This window comes from Sinohyriopsis cumingii, chromosome 16 (genome assembly GCF_028554795.1).
Source record: "Sinohyriopsis cumingii isolate HCF-2022 chromosome 16, ASM2855479v2, whole genome shotgun sequence".
In the NCBI taxonomy this organism is placed as follows: domain Eukaryota; kingdom Metazoa; phylum Mollusca; class Bivalvia; order Unionida; family Unionidae; genus Sinohyriopsis; species Sinohyriopsis cumingii.
In genome coordinates, this window is record NC_142976.1 from 15,156,500 (window position 1) to 15,183,239 (window position 26,740).

General features: G+C 34.8%; 2 protein-coding genes across 2 annotated transcripts in view; one reads left to right on the plus strand and one right to left on the minus strand.

Annotated features, from left to right (window-relative positions):
- Positions 1–844: 844 nt before the first annotated feature.
- Positions 845–25,167, minus strand: LOC149779978 (ubiquitin-conjugating enzyme E2 variant 1-like). The gene is made up of 4 exons (XM_089936701.1): positions 25,033–25,167; positions 18,358–18,503; positions 7,790–7,912; positions 845–3,764 (listed from the first exon to the last, which is right to left on the minus strand). Exons 1-4 carry the CDS (start codon positions 25,055–25,057, stop codon positions 3,621–3,623), a joined length of 438 nt encoding a protein of 145 aa, XP_089792827.1. The 5' UTR covers positions 25,058–25,167; the 3' UTR covers positions 845–3,620.
- A 68-nt stretch (positions 25,168–25,235) lies between these two features.
- Positions 25,236–26,740, plus strand: part of LOC149779979 (uncharacterized) — a 116,172-nt gene continuing 114,667 nt past the window's right edge. Inside the window, exon 1 of the mRNA XM_089936702.1 lies at positions 25,236–25,320. The gene's annotated coding sequence lies outside the window, so the exon portion shown is untranslated. The remainder of the gene's footprint in view (positions 25,321–26,740) is intronic.

Genomic DNA, 26,740 nt, shown 5'->3' on the forward strand with positions numbered 1-26,740 from the left:
AAATGGGCATTTGTTTGCTTCTACAAAGCTGTCATTTAGCGGTGACTTCAATAACACATGCACCCTTCCTCAAAGAAAGCCGACTACAATCTTCAATAAAAACAATGAACTTTTCTTCAAAGGAAGTCAGTACCAAGCTTAAATAAAAGTAATGGAATCTGATGGATTTTGCATTTTCCAATGTGACTGGAACACGTTAACTGTGCCATGAAAATTCCCTTTTTGCAGGGAAGTTTATACTTATGAATGCTATCAACGGCGGCTTAAAACGCAAATAAATTTTTACCGACTTTGGACATACTGAAAAGTAAATGTGCTTCATCATTCGTTATGTGATTGTGCCCTTTTTCCACCGAATTTAGACCAATATGACATATGACAAAATTACTGAATATTTTAAATCTGTGTGCATATTTTTGATGGAATCACTTGCATTGTGGATTTAATGTATATGACGAGTTTCACGTGAGTACAGAGTGTTGATACTCTATTCATGCTATATATTAGATATGTATATATACACACAGTATTCACATATATGTACCAATATGTGGTTCTCTAAATAAACTTTTATATATGCCTTCGCAGCGATTCGGTCTATAACACGGTCGGGTTCTATGGCTCCCAACTATCGTGTTATGGAGGGGTCACAGTGTATTAACACACATACAACAGCACAGAGAAGTGTTTACACTCATCATTCTATTGGCAATCACTGTCAGATGTTCATGTAGGACAGTGGAGATATGATTTTTTTAAACAAATTGGAAATAAACCCAGACTATGTATATTCTTGAAGAGTTACCAACTCCAGTGAAAAGTTTAGAACATTAAGTTCAACAAATTTCTGATAAGCCTCATACAATATTGTTTATTTCAATTTGAAAGGAACATAACTGGATTACCTTCATGACAGGCAAGTATATGGTTAATGTATAAACAAAAGAAGTATGTACAAAGACTTCGACTCCATAAAACAAACAAAATACTGTTCTCTTACCAATTACAATTCTTTCATTTGGCAAGGAAAGTCCTTGCTCGGAATATAAATTCTGGCATCTGATTTGTATGTCCTTGCTAAAATAATAATAATAATAAAGTAGACTACTGCATGATTAGGAAAACATTTTGTACATTAAACAGGATCAAAAGGTTAAACTGAAATATTCATAATCGTGTTCCCTTCTATTCTGCTACTGATGACATGTAAATCAAGCCGCAGTGCTTCATCTGAAACAGATTTAAAGTTCAAGACTTTCTAATATAAGTATGATGATAAAATGCTTAGCCATAACCTTCAAAACACGACACCCAATGTGATGTGTGACACACATTCTAGTGGTACACGTATGCCAGGTTTCATTCCTTATTCTGAAATGACTTCAAACCTACAGACCAGAGAGGAAAGTGTGATGCAAAACATTAAAAAGTTAACCACGACTTTTGCCTTGAAAATATCGATTCCACCAAGAACTCATTATGTGGTACATTCTAAGGGTGATATACAATTATACCAAGTCTCATCCATTTCTCTCAAATGGCTTAAAAGTTGCAAAGTGGAAGTCTAAAGATAAACAAAGAAAACTGAGCTATGACCCTGACCTTGAAAATAGCACAAGTATAACGAGTTTTAACTTTTACTTTCAAACAACTTTAGTTTTATAAGCTGATGTTACAGAGCAGAGGGGAAGGTGAGATTGAAATTAAAATAATGAGCAATGACCTTGACCCTGAGGATAGAATCTACTAGACCATACATTCTAATGATGGTGTACATGAATAATTAGTTTTTTTCCTTACTATCAACTGACTTCACAATTACACAGCAGAAACGGAAAGTTATGTTGTGTAAGGGACAGTGAGACAGATGAAAAAAAGTGCGTATACAATGTCCCACACCTTTTCAAAGAAAAGACCGGGGACAGTAAAGCATTATAATATCATGATAATAAGAACAGCTTTTAATTTTTATAATACGTTATATAGCCTTTGTATTAGTTTTTATGCTTCTGTGCACACATTATAATGCTTTTGCACCAGTTATTATTATATTATATTTGGAGTTGAACAAGTGATTCAACTATAAAAAAAAATCAAATATGCCTACACAAATATGTGTATGCAAATATCTGAAATTTACTGACTGTACATGGATTTAAAGAGCAAACCTTTGTTAACTTCAGGCACACCAACAAAAACATACAACTCGATTTATTGATGTATTGTTTGGCTTGCAATTTCATTTTATTCTATTTAGATCTGCCTTGAAAGGCCACTGTTCTAGGGACTGCAATCTGATTATTATGTACAGATATCACCTGTTTTAACAGGACATTTTTGGGGAGCAAAAGGTATTGCTTATGAAAGGTTTATATATTGCCATTTTCATTGCAACTGGACTTGCATGCAATTTATATGAGATTGTTCTGCAATTTGAGTTATAAATGGCAGATAAAGATTATGCTGTGCTGGAATGCATCCCTTGACACACAAATTCTGTGATATTCCTATCTCATTACATTTACATATACAAATGCATAATTTTATTGCATGATTATACAGTAAGTAAGCATTTCATTTTGTACTCACATGTGCTCTAACAGCAATGTTTAACTTAGTACTGGTGCCTTAAAAAAATTGCAGACACACTGCTTTTTGTTTCTCTGGATGACAATCACTATTTGTTGATATTTCAGTTACAAATCTAAATTAATGTCTGGTTTAATTTTTCTCTCTTCTACTGTAATAAAAATGGGCAGCAGAATATGGCACTAAACTGAAATAACAATCACATGCATTATAACAAGATGGCAAACTCAACCGCCATATTTTAAAAAGAAATTACATTCTACATTGAAAAGTTAAACAAATTTTACAATTTTTTTGTCCAGCTAGTTATTGCAGAATTAAGGCTTGTTATACTCAAAAGTATTCCAATGGACATGGTGTTCTGAGTGAAATAAGTTTTCCATCTGTACTAGTCTGTATATGGATGTACAATTTCTCCTGTTATCTGCATTCGTCTTCTAATGGATACATGCTAGAGGCAAAAGTGAATCTGAGAGAAGAGGAATTATCTTCTTCCAGAATTGTAAATCAAACTGGCCAATAGGTGCCTAGAATACTACAACAGTAATGGCTGATGAAAGGCCTAACTTCTGCAGCAATCTACCATTACATAACTGCAAGTGATAGGAGTAAAACAGTGTTGGCCTTAGTACTGCTTAATACAAAAAGCTGTGACTCTGATGGTAAACAGGTTAATTTATTTACACAACAGTTCTTTAGTAAGGCATCATCAGAACTGTAAATCGATGCTTAGGTTTAAATGTCTTAATTGAATAGGTTATGTTTAAGAAATATAAACACATAATTAAGGAGAAATAAAGAAATCCAGTGCTAACTGAAGTCAAACTCCATGCTTACTCTAAAGTTCAAAAATGGCTGTTCATAAAAGACATCAATTAGCTGGAATAAGGTACTGTCATACTAAAATTTTGACAGAAACAGCACTAGCAATGGCTGAGGTGGTAAACAATTACAACTCAAATTCAACTGAAGGCAGATTATCAAGTTAGTAAAACATGGCTTCACATCTGGAATTGATCATACAGAACAGTCTACAAGAAAAGACTGCCTTCTGATGGCTGCGATAGTTTCATATTATCTTTTAGTGTCATTGATCTCCGTACATCTTGCAGAACTTTATATATTGATGAAGTTGGGGTCCAATTCCGTAAAGTTTCTAATTTCTTACCGTCGACCTGGGAAAAGAGAAAGAAAAGATGTACAAGATAAAAATACAATAAAAGATTTACACAAAGGATTGTTAGTCAGGATAAAAATTAAAAAACTGTAGCAATATATCTTTTGCTTCTTTGCTCTGACTCACCCTTGTTAGCAGATGGTGCATCACAGAGATTATTTCAGGCACCCGTGAAGCTCATCATCATATATGTAAACTTTCTTTGTTAACATTTGTATTTCAGACTGTAGCATGTGTAATTTTTATCTGTACATGTCAAATTTAAGTTTACTAATTAACTGTTGACAGAATCAGTTTTGTATTATGAAAACACAATGTCATCTTTTCTACATATACAGTAGTTGCAAGTGAGCCCACTTCAGCATTTTGACTATTTTCACTGTCTACCATAATACCAGTTTGGAAAAATATTATAATGGCTGTTTCATTTAAATAAACATGGTACCCAGTTTTGTACCACAGTATTTCTGAAAATACCATGATATGTACAACGGTATACCACAATTATATTGGGGACCAACAATTCCATGATCTGGAGCAGGGGTCTGAGGTTTTCCATAATTATAAAACCCACCATATTTTGTATTCATATTTGAAGAAATTAATTTACCTCGAGATAAAAGAAAAGATCTCAGCACAAAAGAATACTGAAGCCACCACCCTTCCACATACTTTATAACAGATGAATTTGCTATGTGCATGTTAATAGTTGTACAAGTTGTAATCTAAAAACTGTAACTAAACTTGGATGATTAAACCTGCAATATAGCTAACAAAATGAAAGGCATTGTGTTGACATTAGAGCAGTTGTTGATAAAAGTAGGTGTTGACAATGAAGTCTACAATTTACCAGGTATGCTACTGATAAAACAGGGAAAGTGGGACACGTGGGTAAGATATTTATGAGAGCCAGAAAACATCCTGTGAATGTGAACACAATGAACAAGAAAATATTTAGATGACTTAGAAATTACGTAAAATTCAAACAGAAAACAAGTGCTCTCCTTAAAATATCAGGATGATTCGCAATTTTATAAAGGAATGCATGTATTTAATGCATTAACATAAGCTAGTCAATAACCAAACAATGACATCTTTTATTATAAATCTATGTCCAAAATTGCCTCTATGATGGCCATGTTTGACAACAGATCTGCATTATCATATTTAGGCCAATTTACATATCATATGAAGTCTTTTGTAAAAAAAACCTGTCAACTTGACCAATCATTCTGGGCCAGTAAAATTAACAAGACTTCAAGATGAGACATCAGAGAGAGCTCCATCTGCAATTAAGAGCAATATAACAGCAAAAGATTTCACATGGGTCTCAAAAATACATTTATAAAATAAATTTAATTTCTATCTTTTATTGGCCTTGGAGATCAAAAGATTGAAATTCTTCAACACATTTCATAAATTTTACTTGAAATGTGAACCTATGAATGATTCCTGAGCAACAACACTGATTCGAATCAGTGTAGTGAACTGTTTTAAGTACATTGGGATGTTGCAGACCACCACCTTATGCAACATCATGATGTCAATGTTCTGTCATGGGGTGTTGTATAAAACGGCAAACCAAGAGTACAGTGAAAATTGCATTATACACCAAACTTGTGTTTAATAGTCCTCTACGCATGCACTAGTACGGTATGGTTTACTGAAGATTATCGACAAATGGGTCTCAATGACCTTTATCTTCGGTCAACATATGAAGCATTAAACTAAAAGTTAATGTGTAAAACATCATTTTCTTAGGATAATTACCATTATCATAACCTATGACCGTATAACCCGATGATATGTTGGCTTTTTAAAACTACCCAAATGAAACCTTTCCAAAGCTGTTTGGTCAAGAAACGTACTCTAGAAGAAAAGTTAACCTGTGAAATCCATATTTCTTTGAACCTCAATGACCAAGTCATTTGGCCTTTTGACACCAAATTCAATAAGCCTCTTCTATACCTTAAATGAAAGCCCCCCCCCCCATCTTTGGTAAAAGTACATAGTCTAGAACTAAAGTTACTATGCAAAACCATTTTCAATTAGTGCCCTTAACATTTAAATTGATCTCCAAATCAAAAGCCTTGTTCTTACCCAATAAGCAAGTCATCCACAAACTTTGGGGAAAGTACATGGCCATTAACTGACTCATTTTACAAAAACATTTTCTTCTTTCTATATCAGTCCCCAACTTAAAACAAGGCTTCTTCCTTACCCTAAATGCAAGTCATCCATAAATTTGGTCCAGATATGTGATGCAGAAGTGGAAACCATCTTATGTTTTCAGTCTGTGACCTAAACATTTGACCATTATGACTGTAAACTCAAAATGCCTCTTCCTTACAAAAGTTAAAGCTATCCACAAAGTGTGGTAGGGGCATGTGCTATAGAAATAAAAGTTGACATGCGAAAGAGGAACAGTTCATGGCTAGACAGTCACAATATACTTACTCCACCAAAGGTGGACATCAATAACAATACTGGTTTATTAAAGTTGCTGTTGTTGTTGTAGGGTTTAACGCCATTTTTCAGCACAAGATAGGCTATATATGGCGGCCAGTATTAATGGTGGAGGAAGAACCCGGGAAAACTCCCAAAAGAACCACTGACAAACGATAAGCTACTGGCAAGCTTTCTCACATACCTACACTGGCTGAATCTGAAACTTGAACCCACACAGACATAGGTGAAATGGCAGTGATCCATAATGGAGAGCGCTTTAGACCACTAGACCACTCGGGGCCCTGGTTTATTAAAGTAAATAACATAGTAGTCATGTGATAACCATGGCAGCTTATTGCATGATATATGAAAGTCAATGCAATTAATGTTTTCTAAAATAGGACCAGAGGAAAGCCCTTATAATTAGTCAACAACCAATTAAGAACCAGCCAAATCAAAACAAACTTTAACTGGTTGCTAGATTAGGGATAAATGGTCATTCAGGACATAATTAATTATTCATGCCATTTAAAAGTGGAAATGTGTTCATGGAAGACAAATGCCAAACCACAGTGCCAGATCTGCCAACCCTAATAAGACATTCTCAGTGATGCATTGATTTTCACAGCAAGTTAGATCAGTTTTCAGTAAAGTGTAACAAAATACCATGTACTGCTATTGTCAAGTTGGAAAACATGCATTTAAAATATTGAGAAGTGCAATTTCTGACTAATGCAGCAACAGTGTACATTATGTTCAACAAACAAGTTTGTACAGTACACAACTTTAGTTACTTCCAGTAGTTTCACGAACTACAGTTCCAAACCCTATGGAGTTGAATGGCTTCTTCCTCTCTCTCACCATTACATAATCCTTAGCATTTCAATTTTTCAATTTCAAGTGGTATCAATTTTAAAAAAATTCTATAAGCAACAGTTCAATCATGCAAAAATCTTACACGCAAAAATTATATGCAGTTTAAAGTGGTACTGAGGTACACTTCTAAAGCTTGTCTTGTTATCTCATCAACTCCACTGGATTCAATATGTAACCCAGATCCAAATCAAACATGGGCTAGCCAAGATTTTACAGCAACATAAAATTTGCTTCTATGCTGGAATTCTGTATCTTATGGATCATTTCTGTAAGACTTGCTATCAAATTGTATGGCAGGTCTGCAGTGCGAGGAAACTGACTGCAATGCAAAACTAACTTTCATGGATGGATGGAAATGATCCAAATATGACAGGGCATAAAATGTGGAAAACCGACAATATAAACTTTGAGATATATATAGAAGATGACCCTCAAAGTTACCTAAAACATGCATAGTATTCTCGTCATCCACTGGCTTGATAACTGAAGTATTGTGGCCTTCTGCATTTATAACAATAACATTGTTTTTTATACATTGTTGCACTGACCCAGTATTAAACTTCTGAGTTTAAACTGGCTCCTTCAAAATAAGGCTGCATGGAGTGCATATTTGTTGGGTAAAAAAAATGTATTTTACAGATCAAAAAGTGTTTCAATAACAATAACTACTACAGTATGCATCATACTAGACATACTCACCAGTCCTGCATCGGAGACACAGTGCAGTTTAATCTTTGTGACAAATTTTATGATAGGTGGTTTATTTGGATAATATGGACCACATTCCAGCTTTAAGTTGTAAATTCTGTTTTCATAAGGAGTCTGGAAAAGAAAATCAAAGTAAGAGCAAAGTTAAAATCAGTTGTTTTTTTGTGGGTTTTTTTTACATTAGATGCCAACATATTTTTTCTTGCTTGATTTGATTTGTAGCACAAAGAAAAAGCAAGCAGTAATGTCATTAGATTTGGCGAATGTATTGATAATACTTTCTTAAATTTTCTGTTCAAACCATTTGACTCCTGAAGAGAGATTACCACAAAAGGCAAGCACAGGGGTGTACAACATATGACCTAAAAACACATTTTGTATGCCCCAAGACTTACTTTATCCACATATATTTATCCTTTCATTATGGATGCAAAACATTCACAGTGCAGCCTGCTTAGTTCCACTCAAAGAATATTCTGGCTCATTTGAACCTTTGAGCAGCGCAACCCTGGCCTAACATGTTAAAATGTAGTAACGCGCTTGTTAGTATAAGCATACCATATTTACATGCTTACAAGTAAAATCCAACTGCAAACAACAAAAATCCTGATCCGCCAAAGCATAATGTGCTTGCAGATCAGTGTCTATGTTGTTTGTTCTACTGATTACTCCTAAGAAACTGCAGAGTCCCTGATCTGCCAGCACATAACGTGATAACAGATCTGGGTCTGTACATTTTGCAGTTGGACTCTTATAAATGAGTATCTACTATACCTAGTCAATTATTGCCTTTTAAGGAGATGAACCTCTACAAATCTCTCTGTATGTGTGTGTGATTAGGATTTTTAATGTAGCTTTAACAATTTTTCAGTCATATTGAAACAATGTCTACAGTGTGGCAGTTTATAGTGATGTCTAGCACTGGGGCATCATGTCACAGACATCTACAACTGTCACCCTGGAATTACATTACCAGCTTTTTAAAATTACTTGTACCTGTATTTGCAGTCAACAATGAAAAAAGTACGGTCAGATGAGTAGTTTGTAAGCCATGTGGTTTAGGTTGTCACCTGGTGTGATAAATGTACTATCACGCCAGTCTTAAGAGATCACCCCTACCAAAAAAAGCAGTCTCAAGACTAGTGGTCTCTCATAAGACGTTTGTGTAAGATATCAGTTATCAAGGTTATATTTAAGATCGAAAATTACCCACAATATATGTAAGATGATAAGTTATCAAGGTTATATTTAAACAAGGCTTAAGATCAAGAATTACCCACAATATATGTACATTTATTTCTTACTCTTAGTTCTTGTTAAAATATAGCATTCAATTCATCCAAGAGAAAATGTTACAAAGCAATTAAGCAGTGTCGCCGAGTGGTCTAAGGTGTCCATATGGGTTTGAGACTTGGGCTCAGCCAACTTGGATATGTGAGAAAGCTTGTAAGTAGCTTCCTGTGGGTAGGTGGCTCCTCCCAGGGTTCTTCTCCCACCAAAAATACTGGCTGCTATGTAGAGGGTATAATGTGATTAAAATGACATTTAACCCACAATAACCCATCATTTTTCTGATATAGAAATAACTGCAAACAATAATTTCTTCATATAGATCTGTTTAACAGCATTCCAAAAGTTTAATTTTAAAAAATATTTCTATCAGAAAAAAAGTTATGCAACATCTAAGTTCCAAAATATTTACAAATTTCTAGTATTTGTGTCTTATATAAATGTATTCAGATTATGTGGCAGCAGATCTGCCAACCCTGATGAGAATGTCTCAGTTAGGCAGTTTCTTTTTTTTCTCCGTAAGTTTGACTAATTTTCAGTAAGGTGTAACAAAATACCATAAACTGTTATTGTAACGCTGGAAAACGTAATTGAAAGTTCGGTATTTGGAACATGCAGCGACGATAAACATTATGTTCAACTGAAAAGTTTGTACTGTATGCATAGACTTTATTTACCATTAGTACTGTTGCACAAAGTTTAGTTCCAAACCCTATGGAGCGCAATGGCTTGGAAATTTTCTTTTCCATTCCACATGACGGCAGTCATATTTCCTGCCATACTCAAATTGGCATGTATGTCCAATAAACATAATTGTGTCCCTTTCAGCTTATATTCACAAGAACCTGAATATTCCTTTTTACTTTTCTGTGTCAATTATTAACACTTTTCAAGAGGCTTATTTCCCCTTTTGTCTTAAACATGCATTGCTTGCTGGATGCCATTTTAAAAAAATTTCTACTATCAACAGTTTGATCACGCAGATGCTTTGCATAAACAAATAGGCGCAGTTTAAAGCGTATGATGTGCTCTTGTAAAGTTAGTCTGGTTCCCTGACCAGTTTCACTACTTCTAAAGGGTGAACAAATTTTCCATATTTTTTGGCAATGATAATTTTTCCATAGTCTTTGCTTGTATGCCATTAAGTCTGTATTTTAAGGGTAAATTTTGTAGACTTACGCAAAATCATAAAAGTTGTCAGGTCTGTGGCAGGCATGGAACCGAAGTAAAATGTTCTTTCCATAAAAAATGTTGTAACTTTCTTTAGAGATATTATGAAATTTGATATTCTGATTGCACTTTTACTACTGAATGCATTACTCTCATTAAATATGTTGCCCGACTTCAATATTTTCATTTATAAATGAAAAGCATATAAACACTTCACAACGTTTATGACGTTTAACTTGATACAAATATATCACATCAGCAATAGTTCATATGTATGTAAAATAACTTCGAAAACAAAACAAAAAAATGCAATGTTTATTCATAATTGCCATTGAAACAATGCTGCAAGACCTAATTTCATGAATAGGATTCAAGTTGGTTTCATCTTCTAAATCCTGTGATATTTAGCTTAGCTCCTTGCAGAATGGGCCAGGGAATACTGCGAACTTTCACTTAGAACTAATGTTTCAATATCATATACCTGCAAAATAATATATCACTTTCAGACTTTGTATTTTTTTGTTTTGTATTTTGAAAACATTATTGATCCTATCAAATGTTATCAATGCAATGGGAAATTAAGAACCCACTTTAAGTGTGCGAGCAGTTACCTTGCTATGCTCATCAAAGTATATTTAAAAAAAGTTGTCATCCTGAAACTTTGCATGTCTGATAGTGATGCGATTTTTTATCATTATTTCATCAATGTCCCATTACCAAATTTAAACAAATGTAATAACATAATGAATATAAGGTTGAACATATTTTAAAACCAATGACCGTTTGTCAGTTCAGATATTTACAGCATCAACAACTTGAGTCTATTTATAGGGGACGAAAATCTACACTTTGCGTGTTCATTCTGTGACTGTATACTGTCTAAACCATACAAGCGTTATTACGATATACTGTCTAAACTGTACAACAAGCGTTAATAAGATAAAAACATTTTTTAAAATCATCTTAGCATGTTCTTCTGGCACACCAATTTGTACGAAATTAATGATAAGTTTAGTTTTGGAACATCAGTTGTGACAAAGTTAACATCGTTATCAGCTGTTAGAAAATTCAAATATGGTGGACAATGGTGACACAGGGAGATTACAATTTTGTATAATTCAATGCTCGTTGCAGTTGGTTTATAAACATTTCCGATATATAAATCTGGTAGCAAAATAAAGCTTGGAATATGCCGATTTTGATGATATATGATGCATTTATTTAAACTGCCAAACATCTGGTCAAATCTGCATAAAGTTTGAGGGATTATTTCTTTGTGTAGGAATATCATAGGAACATGCTACAACCACTGACCAAATTGTTTGTGTATATCTGTGATTTGGATTTTGAACTTAGCTTTAACAATTTTTCAGTCATATTGCTACGATGTCTGCAGTGTGACAGTTTATAGTGATGTCTAGCACTGGGGCATCATGCCGCAGACATGTAGCATGATGTCTCACCCAGTCACATTATCCTAACACCAGGCTGACCAGTCCTAACACTAGCCTCTTAATGCTGAGGCAACTGTTAGTACCATTTTTGTAAGTCTTTGATATGACTCGGCCGGAGATCGAACCAACAACCTTCTGCTTCCTAGGCAGATGCTCTAATCACTAGGCCACTGGAGCGGTGACCAAATTGTATACATCTCCTCTGATTGGATTGAAAATTTCATGAATATTCATGAAGTTTTAATAACATGCATTTTGTAACAAAGAAGAGAGGTGTCACGCGACTGCGGCATGATCAGTGCTTATTTCCAATGATGCATGAAATCTTTTGGTGATTATAATGTAATAATTCCATTAATATAGCGTCAAATATAAAATGAAAACATGCCCATTATAGATAATTTTATTAGCTTTTACAATATATAAAATGTGTTGCAATCAGATGACATGTATTGATACTAAAATGGAAATTATACACTTGGTCAACAGTTTCATCAGATTTCCAGGTAAACTGTCATCCTGTCCATGTTAGACTGAGGTTGCTAATAATAACAACAATAATGATTTACAGCAATCATTGTAACACATTCCCTTTTATATTTGAAGACTGAAAATACATGGAATAAAAATTGCAAACAATTTATCCTGTCCACAAATTAACATGTCTGATGATGACAAACACTTGACCACTATAGTGAAGTCCATTAAGGTTGCTAACTTCAGACATAACTTAGGTCTCCCATAAAAAAAAAGCTGAATAAACTTAAAGGGGGGGTTTGGGGGTCCTCCCTCAATGGGTCTCGAGGGGCAGCAACCCCAATCCAGAGTCCAGTGGGCCAAAGGCCCAAACCAAAAACGCATTTTACACCAATAAAATATTGCCCCATGTGCAAATCATAAAATAAACCAAAATAATCATTTGAAAAATTAATAAACTTACCAAAAATGTTCAACTTTACTTCAGTAATTTCACAATATTTATAGTCACATGTATTTATCTCCAATATTATTGATGACGTAGTTATTTCATGTGCATGTCTGTGTTCACATCCTAATTAAGTCACAATAATTTGTCAATTTTTGCAGCAAATATATTATACTTCTCTCTTTTCCTAACAAATCTGTAAAATAAACACCCAAGTACATCAACTATCTACAAATAATCCCATACATTCACTTGTCTTTTTCTCCACTGGACACAACCTGTTGATATGCCAGTCTAGCTCTTTTTGCAGCTTTGGCAAAGATTTCATTAGCCTTCCTTTTTGTCACCAATGACTTTTTGCACTCAATGTGCAATTGTTTCTTGTCCTTCTCAATAAGAGCCTTTTTCCTTTCAAGCTGGTGCTTGTATTGGCAACTTGCAGTACACATATTCAGACAGAAGGCTACATCTGTTCTCTCATGCAAGAAATCTTTCTTCTTATAGTAATTAGTTACACTTTTTCCAGATGCCTTCTGAGCTTTGATTTTTCCATATACAGCTTCTTTTGTAGGTGCTGTTCCAGACGCTTCCAACAGCGATTACCATAATGCTGATCTTTCTTGCAGAGGTCACAAAATGCCAGTCCTCTAGCGTTCAGTTTTCTTATAAACTGTCCAACTAAATTTCCATCAACTTTTCGTTCCAGCTAGTCTGATTCCATATATTTTTTAAAAACCTTTATCTAAACTTTTTGTGTTATGCTCTCTCTCAACAACTCAGGACGCCATGTTTTGCAAGCATGCTTCTTTCCACTGCCATCAGTTTCCATTACATGATGATTCACTGGATGATTTTAACCTTTGACCAATCAGAATAATCTTTACGAGAGTTGTGTGCTAATACATGGAGTGAATAATTTACAAGGGTTGTTGCGGAATGGGACCTGACACAGTTTATAAAATAATGGATTGGAGATGATATAAAAAACGGACTATATCTAGAAAAATCTGATTCATGTCAGGAGAAAAGCAGAATTCTGCTTTAAAAAGGAGAAAAATCATGTCTGTAATTTTGACATTACTGAAACTGAAGGTTTTTTTCTAAGATAATACATTATTAACCAATGAACTATGTACCTCCTTGTCTTATTTAAAGAAGGAATGGTTATTCATAATGGAGAATTACATTATTTCGGCACAGAGAAATGTACCTTAGTCCATACATGCTAACCCCATAAGAGACAGAAGTGTAATTATTACTAACTGATGTTGCAAAAAGGAATAATCTAAAACATAACAAGTGTAAGCTATATATTACATGCCGTAATAACAGGAAACATTTATTTTTGCTACTAACCTGGATAGCAGCTGGTTTAAATTCTTGTCACAACTGGGCAAGATCCACGTACCAGAATACAAACACAAAACATACTGACATATTAATTATTGGCAACACTTCAACTTTTACTACACTAGAAGTCTAACGCTTGCTGAATGATTGTAAAGTCTGCAAATTCTGCTGTGCGTATAACAATGTGTCAAATCTGAGTGCTGTATTGCATCACTCATATTCTTCCATTTAAATTTATATTGCACTATTGGTTTGTGGTTTTTCTGATTCTAAACATTTTAAAATTTTAAAAAGATCCCTCTCCTCTAACATTTTACTGTGATATAACATTCATGAGTTACGGCAATAAAGCTGGTTTTACTTAACATGGTAGATTTATTTTCAAAACAATTCAGACTTATTAGCTGCTGTTTAATCTCAGTTCCTAAAATTGTTGCAAATTTTCAGAAGGCACTAAAGTTTGTCTTATTTTTCCTCACAACACGAAATACTCTTTCGCTGTCACTGCTGCTGATCTCCAGCTGAGAATGGCAGGTTATGTTCAACAAAACAAGTCACAAACAATGCTTCAGCATTGTTAGCTGACATGGCTTGGGTAGGTGGCTTAAAGTACTCCAGAGCTTTGGTAGGTGACTTAAAGTACTCCAGAGCTGAAATCTGCTGGGGGTGCTAAATTTTCCCTAATTTCTAGATGCTTTTTTCACAGGCCGACAGGGGCTTTTATATCAATGCTTACAATTTATCTGTCAATCATGTACTATATAATAATATTATCTAGTACATGTATGACAGGTAAATTGTAAGCAATGATAGAAGCCCCTGTGCACATTCCCAATTGTAAAATTCATGGGACACTACTGTGCGAAATGCATAATGTACATCGATGTCTGATGTCTGAATGCAAGGCCAATTGTTTTTTTTTTACTCCAATCTATACGTCACTTTTTGTGGAATACATATCATTTTCTTTGGAGGTGATAACATTTTAAGTGTAGTGTAGCCTAATTGACCTTATGCCAGAAGGTAGATTGCTCCGCCTACCGAACACGTGACTTGACGGCTTAACCTCTGACAAACATTCTGTGAAAATGGAGTGCGTGATAACATAAAAAGATATACCAGACAATATTGGTGAGCAATATTTGCCATATGAAACAACATTGAGACAGAGACAGAAAACAAAAGCATTTATCCATCGCTAGCACTTCTCTAAGTTACGTCGGTATGCGGAGAAGTCACCCCAGAGCGGTTGGAGAAGTAGCCCCAATTGGTTGGAGAAGTCATCCCAAAGCTTGTCACCCAAAAATCTTTTTATAACACAATTAAGTCATCTTTTACATGATTCATATTTATATTTATATATATACGCGATCACACAAGATATTAACTAAATTAAAGCATTATCATAGTAATATTTATAAGGACGAAAATTAAGTCTGTATATAATCTAATGAATGACGACAGTGTAGTGATTAAAAAGGATGATAAGTCAAACACTAATATTATTGTGAATCAAGATGATTATGTTAAAGAAGTTGAATGTCAATTAGAAATTTAAAAAAAAATTTCAACATGCATTAATGAGATCGCTAAAAATAATAATTCCGTATGTGAGGAATTTGATACTATCCCTCTTAACATATGCACACCTCAATTCTACATATTACCCAAAACTCATAAAAATCTTGACCATAATTTACCTTTAAATTCTCCAGGACGACCCATTATATGAGGTTGAGTTCATATACTGAAAACCTATCCAAATTTATTGATAGTGTTTTACAAGCTTTAATGAAATCACTTCCTTCATACATTAAGATACAACCACTTTCATTAAAAAGTCGAAGTATATTCCACATCTATCTGATAATTTAAATCCTGGTATCATTAGATGTAACATCACTATATACCAACATTCCGCATGCAGATGGTATTGAAGCATGCAAATATTTTCTTGATAACAATCCTAATAACAGCACACTATCTAGCAAAGATATTTGTAAAATAATAAAAACTTCTCTTGGAAAATAATTAATTTCAATTTAATAATACGAATTACATACAGATAATGGGTATTAATATGGCTCATATATACTCTTCCCTTTCATGGGTGAATTAGAAAAGGATTTTATTCAAAACGAAAAGTTTAATCCATCTCTTTGGTTCAGATTTTTAGATGATATATTTATGATCTGGAAGCATTAAACTGAAGAACTGAAAAAAATGATTGATCGCCTAAATCATTTTCACCCGACGATTAAATTTACTTATACTGCATCTAGTATGCATGTTTCATTTTTAGATGTAAATGTAATAAAAAATATTGATAACACTATCTCTACAAATATTATTAAAATGCATCTAATGATCTGAAGAGCAGAGCAAAAGGGACAGATAACACTTATTTTTCGTTAAGTACAGAAGCAAGAGTTGATCAAATGGAATAGTTGAAAAATTGCAAATTTTATAAATTTAATAAGTTATTAAGTTGAAGAAAAATAACAATAAATAAGCCTTAACCATGTGGCTATATCTCAGAATTATTATATATGATCCTTGGGGCGACTTCTCCAGACGAAGTGGGGCGACTTTTCGGAACCGTTGCGAAATTTGTAAATATATACAATAGCTGAGTCGATATCGACAGAAGCAGCTTGTCGGAGGAAAATGGTGGACGTAAACAGTGTCTGGATGTGTGTATAATAGCACTTGCTGATTGGTCAATCGAGCAGAATGATTGAAAACTGGCGATAGGTCAATTACGAAATAGTATTAATTCAGAAGATGAAATGTCAAACAGTTAATGATTAGAGGTGCCTGCATAATGCATGAAAAAATATGAACTCAAGCAAATTATGACACAAGATAATCTTTCAATATCTCATAAATTCCTACACTTAAAAAAGCTATCTTCATTTAGTTTTGTCTAAAAAAAAGTATACAGTTGCTACAAGTATGTACATGTGAATTTGAAAAAAGTTGGGCCCTCATTTTCTTCACTAGTATTAGTAAAACTTCAGTTTTAAATATAGATTATATACTTTATAATGCTTGTTAGAGGGCAAACTGTAACAATTGGATATAGTTTCTATAACATTGCAACTAGCAATACAGGGACATTATGGGTATCAGTAACCATGGCTGCTATTTTGACTAGCACTTAATGGGACAAAATATATTTTATTCCCAATTTAAGCCGATTAAGAATTTGGTAATTTTTGATTTTTTGGCATGCAGCATGAATACGTGAACCGCTATCATGAGTTGTGAAATTCATGACAAAATCGTGAGGTTTGGCAGATCTGAGCATGTGCCAAAAACATTAGGGGTCTTAAATCTATGCATCCTCCTCATTTACTGTCATGCATGGAGTGCATCTATTCACAGAATTATACTAGACAAGTTTAAAATTAATTTTAGTGTATCTAATCAATGTCTAGTGAACAATAAAACCCCACAAATAAAATGAGAAAGGGAGAGAATTTTTGTGTACTGGAATTTTGCATGCAATACAGTGGATATATGCATTGATGATAAATGTTTTATATGCAAAGATGAGCTAACAGGTATTGTTTTCATTTTTTTATGTATGCCACATCACTGATAAATATTGTTTATGGGGAAATCATAATAGTATGCAGTGCAATAACAAAATAACTGGTGATACCTAGATCTGCTGCATAATTCATAGCTCTTTGTGTTTTACAATAGTAACCAAAATTAATGAAAGATTTTGGTAAAAAATAGTTTGTATTTCGATATTATAATAAGAACAAGGTTTAAGATTATTTAGCAGCTTATTGTGTGGTGGTAAAACAATAAAAAGTGAATGACAAAGACTTCATGTTAACAGCCTCTCTTTAAAATTGGATCAGCTAGGATATTTGATCGTAAATCAAGACCGTTTTAGGCCATTCCATACCAGTGTACTGAGAGGAAAACAAGGGATGAGGAGATATCACTTTATTTAAAGGGCTGACACCAGTAGAAAAGAATTAAATTATACAAACAAATAAAGCCACAAAGAAAAACGGTGTATACTCCAATCCGACAGCAAAAGTGCTTTCCCACCTTCCACTGTAAAATTTAAAAGGAAATTGCCTTAACAATGACGGACATGTCAAACTTATGCATCACCTCTGCTATATAATGCATGCTTTAATTTCTTTCTTTTTTTTAAATTTGAGGGATGGATGAATAAAAGAGGATGAATGAAATTTTCTACTGGAACCTAACATACATTTATAACAGCCTACTGCTGAAATATTCTTGAAGATTTTGGTGCAATTTTAGTAAACACTGATAAACTATGCTTCCATACATGAACAAGATCCGCCTGTGAAAAATATTATAGGAGGCTGATATCTTACTCTTGGCGGGCCTATGATGGTAGCATTCCAGTATGTCAGAGATATGTCATCATCAGACTCGAGGCCCCAGCTAATTGTGCCATCTGTCCCACCTTTCTGCCCCGTCTCCAGCTCTTCCAGGAGCTTGAAATTCCTTGGCACCTGAACTGTGGAAATAAACATAAATAGGTTAAACTTCACAATTATATTATTCACATGACAGTATCAAATCACATTAATTATTATCATAAAAGCATCACATATGAAACACATTATTTACTTTAACATGATAATATATACCAGAAGAGAGAAACAATATTCAATATCCAGATAAAGGGATCTGCCATACTGGTGCAGTATGCGACAGTAGATTGGAGATTTTATTGTTTATGACAATATATGCATTATATGCAACTACAAAAGTGATCAATCAAGAAAACATTTTCAAAAAATGCTTGAAAAAGTGGACCTAAAAGAGATTTGAAGATGCCAAGTGAAACTGCTCCTTAGTCAAAAGTAGAAACCAACATTTTCCTAGTATGATGTTTCTTCGAGAATACTTACCCAATCATAACACCTTAGAACTACTATCTTGTAAATCCAGCCCTCCCAGATACTACGTTAGCTAAAGGGAGCAAAAAGTTGTCTGCCAACCTATGTCAGTCTGTCAGAGTGATCTCCCCTTAGATACAAGACTTGACCGCCAAGCCTAAGAACCTATCAAATACTATGTGTGTATATGCGTTTGATTTGGATTTTAAGTGTTGCTTTTAAAAAAATTCAATCATTGCTACGATGTCTGCAATGTGTCAGTTTACTGTGATGTCTAGTACTAGGATATCATGCCGCATATATGTAGCATGATGTCCCACCCAGTCTTAAAACAAACCTCTTAATGCTGAGCACCGAGTGCGGCAGCTGATAGTACCAATTTTAAGTCTTTGTTATTACTCAGCTGGGGTTCATTCCCGTGACCTCCTCCATCCAAGGCGGATGCTCTAACCACTAGGCCACCAGAGCAGTATATCAGTTACCACTGGAGTGGAAGGCACGCTCTTGTTGGATGTGACTGGGGGGAAGCTGGGAGGGTGTATGTGTATTATGTATTTTCAAAGAAACATTTTACTAAGAATAATTGGCTTCTTCTTCAAACGTGTTACCCAATCATATTAGAATAGGTAAGAGATGGAGGGAGGTACATCCCCTTATTCCTGATACCATCTTAGGTTCCCTAAGGTATTTGAGACAGCTTCTAGGTAACCTGGCTGGAGGGAACTCCATCTGTCAGAGAGGGGCCCTGAGTGGTCGAGTGGTCTAAAGCGCTGTCCGTTATGGATCACTGCCATCTCACCTCTGTCTGCATGGGTTCGAGTCTCAGATTCAGCCAATGTGGGTATGTGAGAAAGCTTGCCAGTAGCTTCTCGTGCATTAGTGGTTCCTTCCGAGGTTTTCCCGGGTTCTTCCTCCACCATTAATTTGTAGTGGTGTATCTTCCACATAGCTTCTGGCTTGTGCAAGGTCTCTTGTGACAAAAGCCTGCTTCTTGGCACGAGAGAAGTAATAACTGATAAGTTCTTAGGCTTTGCTGCCTAGTCTTACACCAAAAGGGAGGTCATTCTGGCTGCCACATAGGTCGGCAAAGAACTTTTGGCTTCCCTGAGCTAAATGTAGCATCTGGGAGGGCTGGATTTGCAAGGCAGTAGTAGTTGTCTTTAGGTATTATGATCAGGTAACATATTCGAAGAAGAAATGACATTTTGAAGTGCAATATATTAATGCAAATCAAAGTAGTGTACTTAACATAACCTCAATTATATTTTTATATGGTATTACAGAACAAATGCTATTTGTAGTGCAGAACATATCTGCACTTACAAAATGCAAGTTAGTTACGGAAAATTTGAGTCAAGTTTCAAGCCTTACCAGTGCCGTATACCTAATCACTACCACATAAAGATGTAGATTTATTAAAATATACATGCATAACCCAAATGCAAAACAAAGCTTACCTTGTCATTGATCTCTTACCATGTCATAAGGTGTTTATCATGAGTATTGGCCAGACACAAACCTATTTATAATACAGAGTGAGTTGGGGAAAAACATTATTTCAATAGGGACCATGATATCTCTTTCAGGCCCAACTATTCTTTTCACAAATATGGAAATGTTTTTCTATTATTCTCTTCATTTAGTACGTCTTTACTGATGTATTGCACTGCTTCAGTTATCTAAGTGATTAGACGCTGGAGGTTGTGGGTTTCAATCCCAGCCAAATCATACCAAAGACATAAAAATGGCAATAGTACATGCCTTGTTTGGCTCTCAGCATTAAGAGGGCAGTGTTAGGACTGGTCATCCTGGTGTCAGGATAATGTGAATGGGTAGGACATAAGCTACATGTCTGTGACACTATGCCCATGCTAGAAATCACTATAAATTGACACACTGCAGAGTAGCGACATAACTGAAAAGTTATTCAAGCTATGTTAAAAATCCAAATGTTTTTGTGTCTGTCAGTGTGTGTGTTTTGGACCTTTAACGTAGCTTTAACAAATTTTTAGGTCTCATCGCTACAATGTCTGCACTGTCACAGTTTATAGTGATGTCTTGCACTGGGGCATCATGCCGTAGACATGTAGCATGATGCTCCACCCAGTTACATTTTCCTAACACCAGGCCGACCATTCCTAACTGACCTCTTAATGCCGAGCTCCAAGCTAGGCAGCTGTTAGTACCAGTTTTATAAGTCTTTGGTATGACTCGGACGGGAATCAAACCCATGACCTACCGTATCTGAGGCGGACGCTCTAACCACTAGGCCATCAGAGCGGTACCTTTCATGGTATGGTTATAGTATTAGGAGATATTATAAAATCACCTTGATTATTGACTGCAGCCTGAACAGTTAAAATGTCAACAGAGCCAAAGTGAAATGTGAAATATGGGTGACAGTGATCGAGTTTTGAGATGGGCTAAAACTCAAGATACACATTCTTGCCAAGTTTCATGATTTAAAGTACAACAGTACTGACACTATGAACAAACCTAAATGTGAAACCTTAACCAAGAATGTACAAATTAAGTCCCCTATCCAATCAAATTGCTAATGGTTTGACTAGATTACAAATATTTGTTTTGTCACAATGGTGTTGTACTCCTAATGCATCAATGTTAAATTAGTATGCAGGAAATAGTTTCTAAAAACAGCTAAATCTAAGCTTAAAGCAGAACCCTGAATAGCAGCTATATTTGATGGTGCAATGGCATTACTGATACAAACTTGAAAGCACTTCATCCCAGAATGTTGTAAAAGTTTGGTCATACCCTTTTAAGCAGTTTCTGTCGTATTCTATTTTTCAGCTTGCACAGTACTGAGCTCCAGAGAGAGAGAGAGAGAAAGACAATATTGGGTAGAATGGCACAATTTTGGTTGACCTAGTTTCTTTAATGATGACCACATTGTCAAAAAAAGCAAAATTTTACATTAAATTATCAAATTGTTATTATTCACTGCTGAGTTAAAGCATTGGTAGATGAGGATGCATTATAAGTGTCTCTTCTGGCACTTTAGCTTTAGAGAGGTTGCAAAGTCAACAGAACCATATAAAATTTTCCGACAGGTAAGAGTTGCCATTATTCTCCATGCTTTCATTGGGACTGAAATCTTGACCAAGTAAATTCATTACAAGTTACATTTCCATGGTTTGTGATGAGGTAAAACCTTTCACATTTCCAATATCCTTGAGCCCATCTGAGTTATGTAGTCTCAGAAGCTCATCTTCATCACCTTCCTTATAATGAAACCATTGTCATCTATGTTCTTACTCGATAACCTTAAAATGTCTCTGTATCATATTCTCATGGTCCAGAGCAAGCTGAACCAGGCTACTTGGTTGTAACAGCCAGTGAACAATCTAGTCAGAGTTTCCTCTGACCCATGCCACCCCATTTTTGATATTTGGACATTTATTTGGAGTGTAGGGTTAGAGTCAATTCCCAATCGAAAAGTTGGAATTCGCCGACACCATTTGGTGTCGGCATAGGGTAGCCACTTACTAGCCAGCCTAGCAAACTTTAACGAACTTTTCCCCAAGATATACCTGCATTAAATAGATAGGAATATGATTTATTTTTGCAGATATTGGAAGTAGAGCATTTGTTATATCTTTAATCCGCTGACAGACTAGCCTGAACAACAGCGTTGATGAAATTTGACCTGGAACTCGCCATATGCATTCCGAGTCACATGACTATATAAATCTCGCAACCTACATGTTAATGACATCAGAGTTCAAATAGTCACGTGATATATACAATAAATCATTTCTAATGTTGCTGCAGGAAAAAATCAAACACATAAATGAAAGTCATATACTATTTACAGAAAAATGAAAGAACTTCTAAAAAATATTTATTCTGAAAACAACGACCAGAAATCTGTAAATGTTGCAGCAACTTGGAAAAAACATATTCAAGAAGCGAAGAGCACTGGTCAATGTGGTAGCCATGTAATACCAACAAAATACATTGCAGACACGTGCCTAGAACTTTATGAATCTGGTTTTCTCCACCTTGCTGGAATACCGACAAAATAAGTATGTTGGGAATTAAGTGTACATTTTATTTATGTACAAGTATTATGTGACTTTCAATTAATATTTTTGAATTCTATGCACAACATCTTTCGAAATGGTATACTGTTGATATCACATGATTATTGGACCTCTGATGTCACTGACATGTAGGTTGCGAGATTTGTGTAGTCATGTTACTCGGAATGCAAATGTCCAGTTTCAGGTCAAATTTCATCAACGCTGAAGTTACATCTTGTCTGTCAGTGGATTAAAGATACAACAAATGCTATATTTGCTATTTTTGAGAAAATAAATCATATTCCTATTGATTTCATGTAGGTATATCTTGATGAACGGTCGTATTAGTTTGCTAGGCCGGCTAGTAAGTGGCTACCCTATGCCAACACCAAATGGTATTGGCGAATTCCAACTTTTTGATAGGGAATGACTCTGACCCTATACCCACAGGTTCTCAACGTGAGCTTGATGTTGAGAAATAAAAAACAACAATAATCTGAAGGAACAAAATGATACAGTGTCAAAAATACTTTGGATTACCATCATGTCCCATTCTGACATAGGATCCTATCATAATATATGAGAGAAGGTACGTAACTTCCAAATACTTTGTATCACCCATGACCCTCGCTTTCCTTCTGCTATTTCCATCTTTAAAGGCACATGTCCATACTACATGGCTTGTTTTACTCCTGTTATATTTTTCTATTCATCAGGCCATCATTGACTTTTCTGTGCTGTACCAAACTGAAATTATGGGCTCCGAAACGTACGATTTTAGTGAAGATTGTCTTTTCGGACACGTGTGTGCATGTGAAAACCAGTGAAAAGAGCTACATGTACCATGTTTGCGACTCTACGATACATCCCTTCTTGAATTACAGAACAGTGGTGGATGCAAAAGTAAGTTTTTACTTACCATTAACTTGATTCAACTTTAGGAATCATGTTCCATGCAAGAATTAGACACTGTCTTCTTCACTGCACATATATCGTATACATGCGACTCTATTATCAAAATAGGTAAACTATGCAGCACACACGTCAACACCGAAATATGACTGGCTCAAAAGGTTATTCATTTTATCACATGAGCTCAGTCTTGTCTCTGTTGTAAAAATTCTCGAAAATCACATGTTTCTGAGCCTGCAACTTCAGTTTGGCACAATGCAGAAAAGTCAATGAAGGCTTGATGAATAGAAAAATATCTCAGGTGTAATCTAAGGTATTTTTGTCACACTGTATCATTTTTTTTCCTTCAGATTATTGTTTTTTTTTTCTTCTCAACATCAAACTCGCGTTGAGCACCTGTGCCTACACCCCAACATCAATGTCCAAATATCTAAAAAGGGGTGACAATGGTTAGAGGAAACTCAGACTATGAACAATCTAAAATGAGGTTAATTTCTGGGACAACTTGAAAGTTGCATGGGCTACTTTGTCATGCATGTAACTTGAAAACATGTCCATTTGCTTCTGTGAGAATTTGGATTTATTTTAAAAAAATACGTGAGTGTAAGCAAGTCGTAAAGAGTACGACTTAATATTTAAAAAAGTGCCGATATGACAAGCTTATGAAATATTCCTGAAAATTTTACTTATCGTTTCGATGCTAATCGATTACCGAACACGCTTACACGGCGCCGTTATTTGGCCAGTAGACCTCGACATACAAAACATAAACATTATGGTCGATGTCTTACATTGCGAGTCTATTTTCATCCCTTCCTTATTATTGTTTGGACGAGAGATAGGACCAATATTTATCATTTTATCAATATAAATGGACGCGTCTATTGTCCTATTAACAGACAAAACTAGCATATTAACATATGGAACTAAACTTGTTTTCGAACAATCTAATACGTTTCGTGGTTTTGTTTTTTTTAAAAATCTTTTGCAATCAATCAGCCACTATCACCGACATAATTGCAATATTCTGCTGTCATAACTATTTGTTTGTGCAAAATTAAGCTAAATTATAACTTCTTAATGTTTTTATTTCGTCCACCTGCATCTGCTAATAAATGAAGAAGAATTCAGTTGACCTAAATATTCTGTAACAACGGAAACAAAATGAAAATTAAAGCACGAGACCGACCAATCTGACTATCTGTACCCGCCATGTTTCTTCTTGATAGCCCGGATTAAGACAAGCTAAAAATTTATACAGCAATAAATTAATATTTTTTCGTCTTTTGATGATTAAATAATTGCAAATTTTGTAATATTTTAAGTTATTTTTAATTCTTTGGAATATCATTAGATTGAATCCGTCGTCGTGCACTAGCGGATATTACGTCACGTAAACAATATGGTGGTCTGCATTCTTTACATCAACAAAATACACCGCATCTAATATTGGATCATTTTTCAGACTTCCTCGAATGTAATAGAATTTGAAAGAAAAGTTAAATAGGTTTTAAAACACTGTTTAGTTTACATTGTAAAACTAAAAAAATTATGTGGTTTTTGATAATTTATCGCACAATAATGCTGAAGTTGTCTGCTCCAGTTGTTGTCAGTGGTCTTTCTGGCCACGGCGGTGTGATAGTACCAGGGCCAAACTATTTGGACCCAAAATCGGTTGCAATATTTGGACACGTTATTTCGACAATACTACATTTAATCGTTTTGTTCAGCAAGTGCAGAAAAAGGACTCCAAGGAACAAGAAATTAATTATGTTAACTTGTTGGGCCCAAAGAAGACACCACCCTAACCTACACCTCTCCTGATTAACATGTATTGTAAAGTTAATTTTTTGTCTGCAGCTTGCAGGTTCTAATACAACAAAATGCTTGGATAACTTTTCTATAATATCAGATAAACAACATGCCTTCCAGAAATTAAACAGCTGTGAAACACAACTGTTTTCAATTATTGATGATTGGGTAAAACATATCCATTAAAGTGACAAGTAGACATTATTATATTAGACTGAGAAAGCTTTTGATACTGCCACCCATAAATTGTTAAAACTAAACTATTTAATTATGGGATTGCAGACAAATCTCTATGCTACATAGGCTTTTTTAAATTATATGTTTCTGAGGTCAGTGTGTGGTGATAAATGGTTCAAAATCTGGTTCATCCAAAATAACATATAGAGTATCTCAAGGCACTGTACTTAGACCAGTCCTATGCTCCATGTACGTCAATGACATGACCAAGATTGACTCAGAAATTTGCCTCTTTGCAAATGACAGTGTATGATACCTAATCAATATCCAAAACAAGTGGGATATTAAGATTATGCAAAATGACATTACCTCAAGGAGTGTGACTTCAGTATTGAATATATTGTCTTGGAAACCATTAAAAATCATAGACAGGAAAATAGATCTATATTTTTCTACAAAGACCAAAGCAAAAATACACTACCACAAATCAGTCCAAATTAAAGGAACCAATAGAAATCAACATGAATATACTCATATGATTACCAGACACATGAACTGATGGTTTCAAATTCATTTTGTTTCCCAAAACAGCCAAAGACTGGAAGAATTCATTACCATAAATATTAATTACAACTTCACAACTGCTGAATCCTCAAACACAATTTGAAAACATTTCTATACTGGTACAGTCACAGTTTTTCAAAAATGTCATTATAATGTAGCAATGAACTAGTGAAGATGAAGAGCAAATACAATGCAGAGAATTTAGAACAATACCATTTCTTCAGTAGCTGGTTTTCCATGCAGCAGCTGGTGCAGACTATTTACATGTCTTTGATGTTTTTACATGACCCACAGGAGCTTGCAATTGGCAGCAGATAGAATCATGACAATACTTTTTCATATTA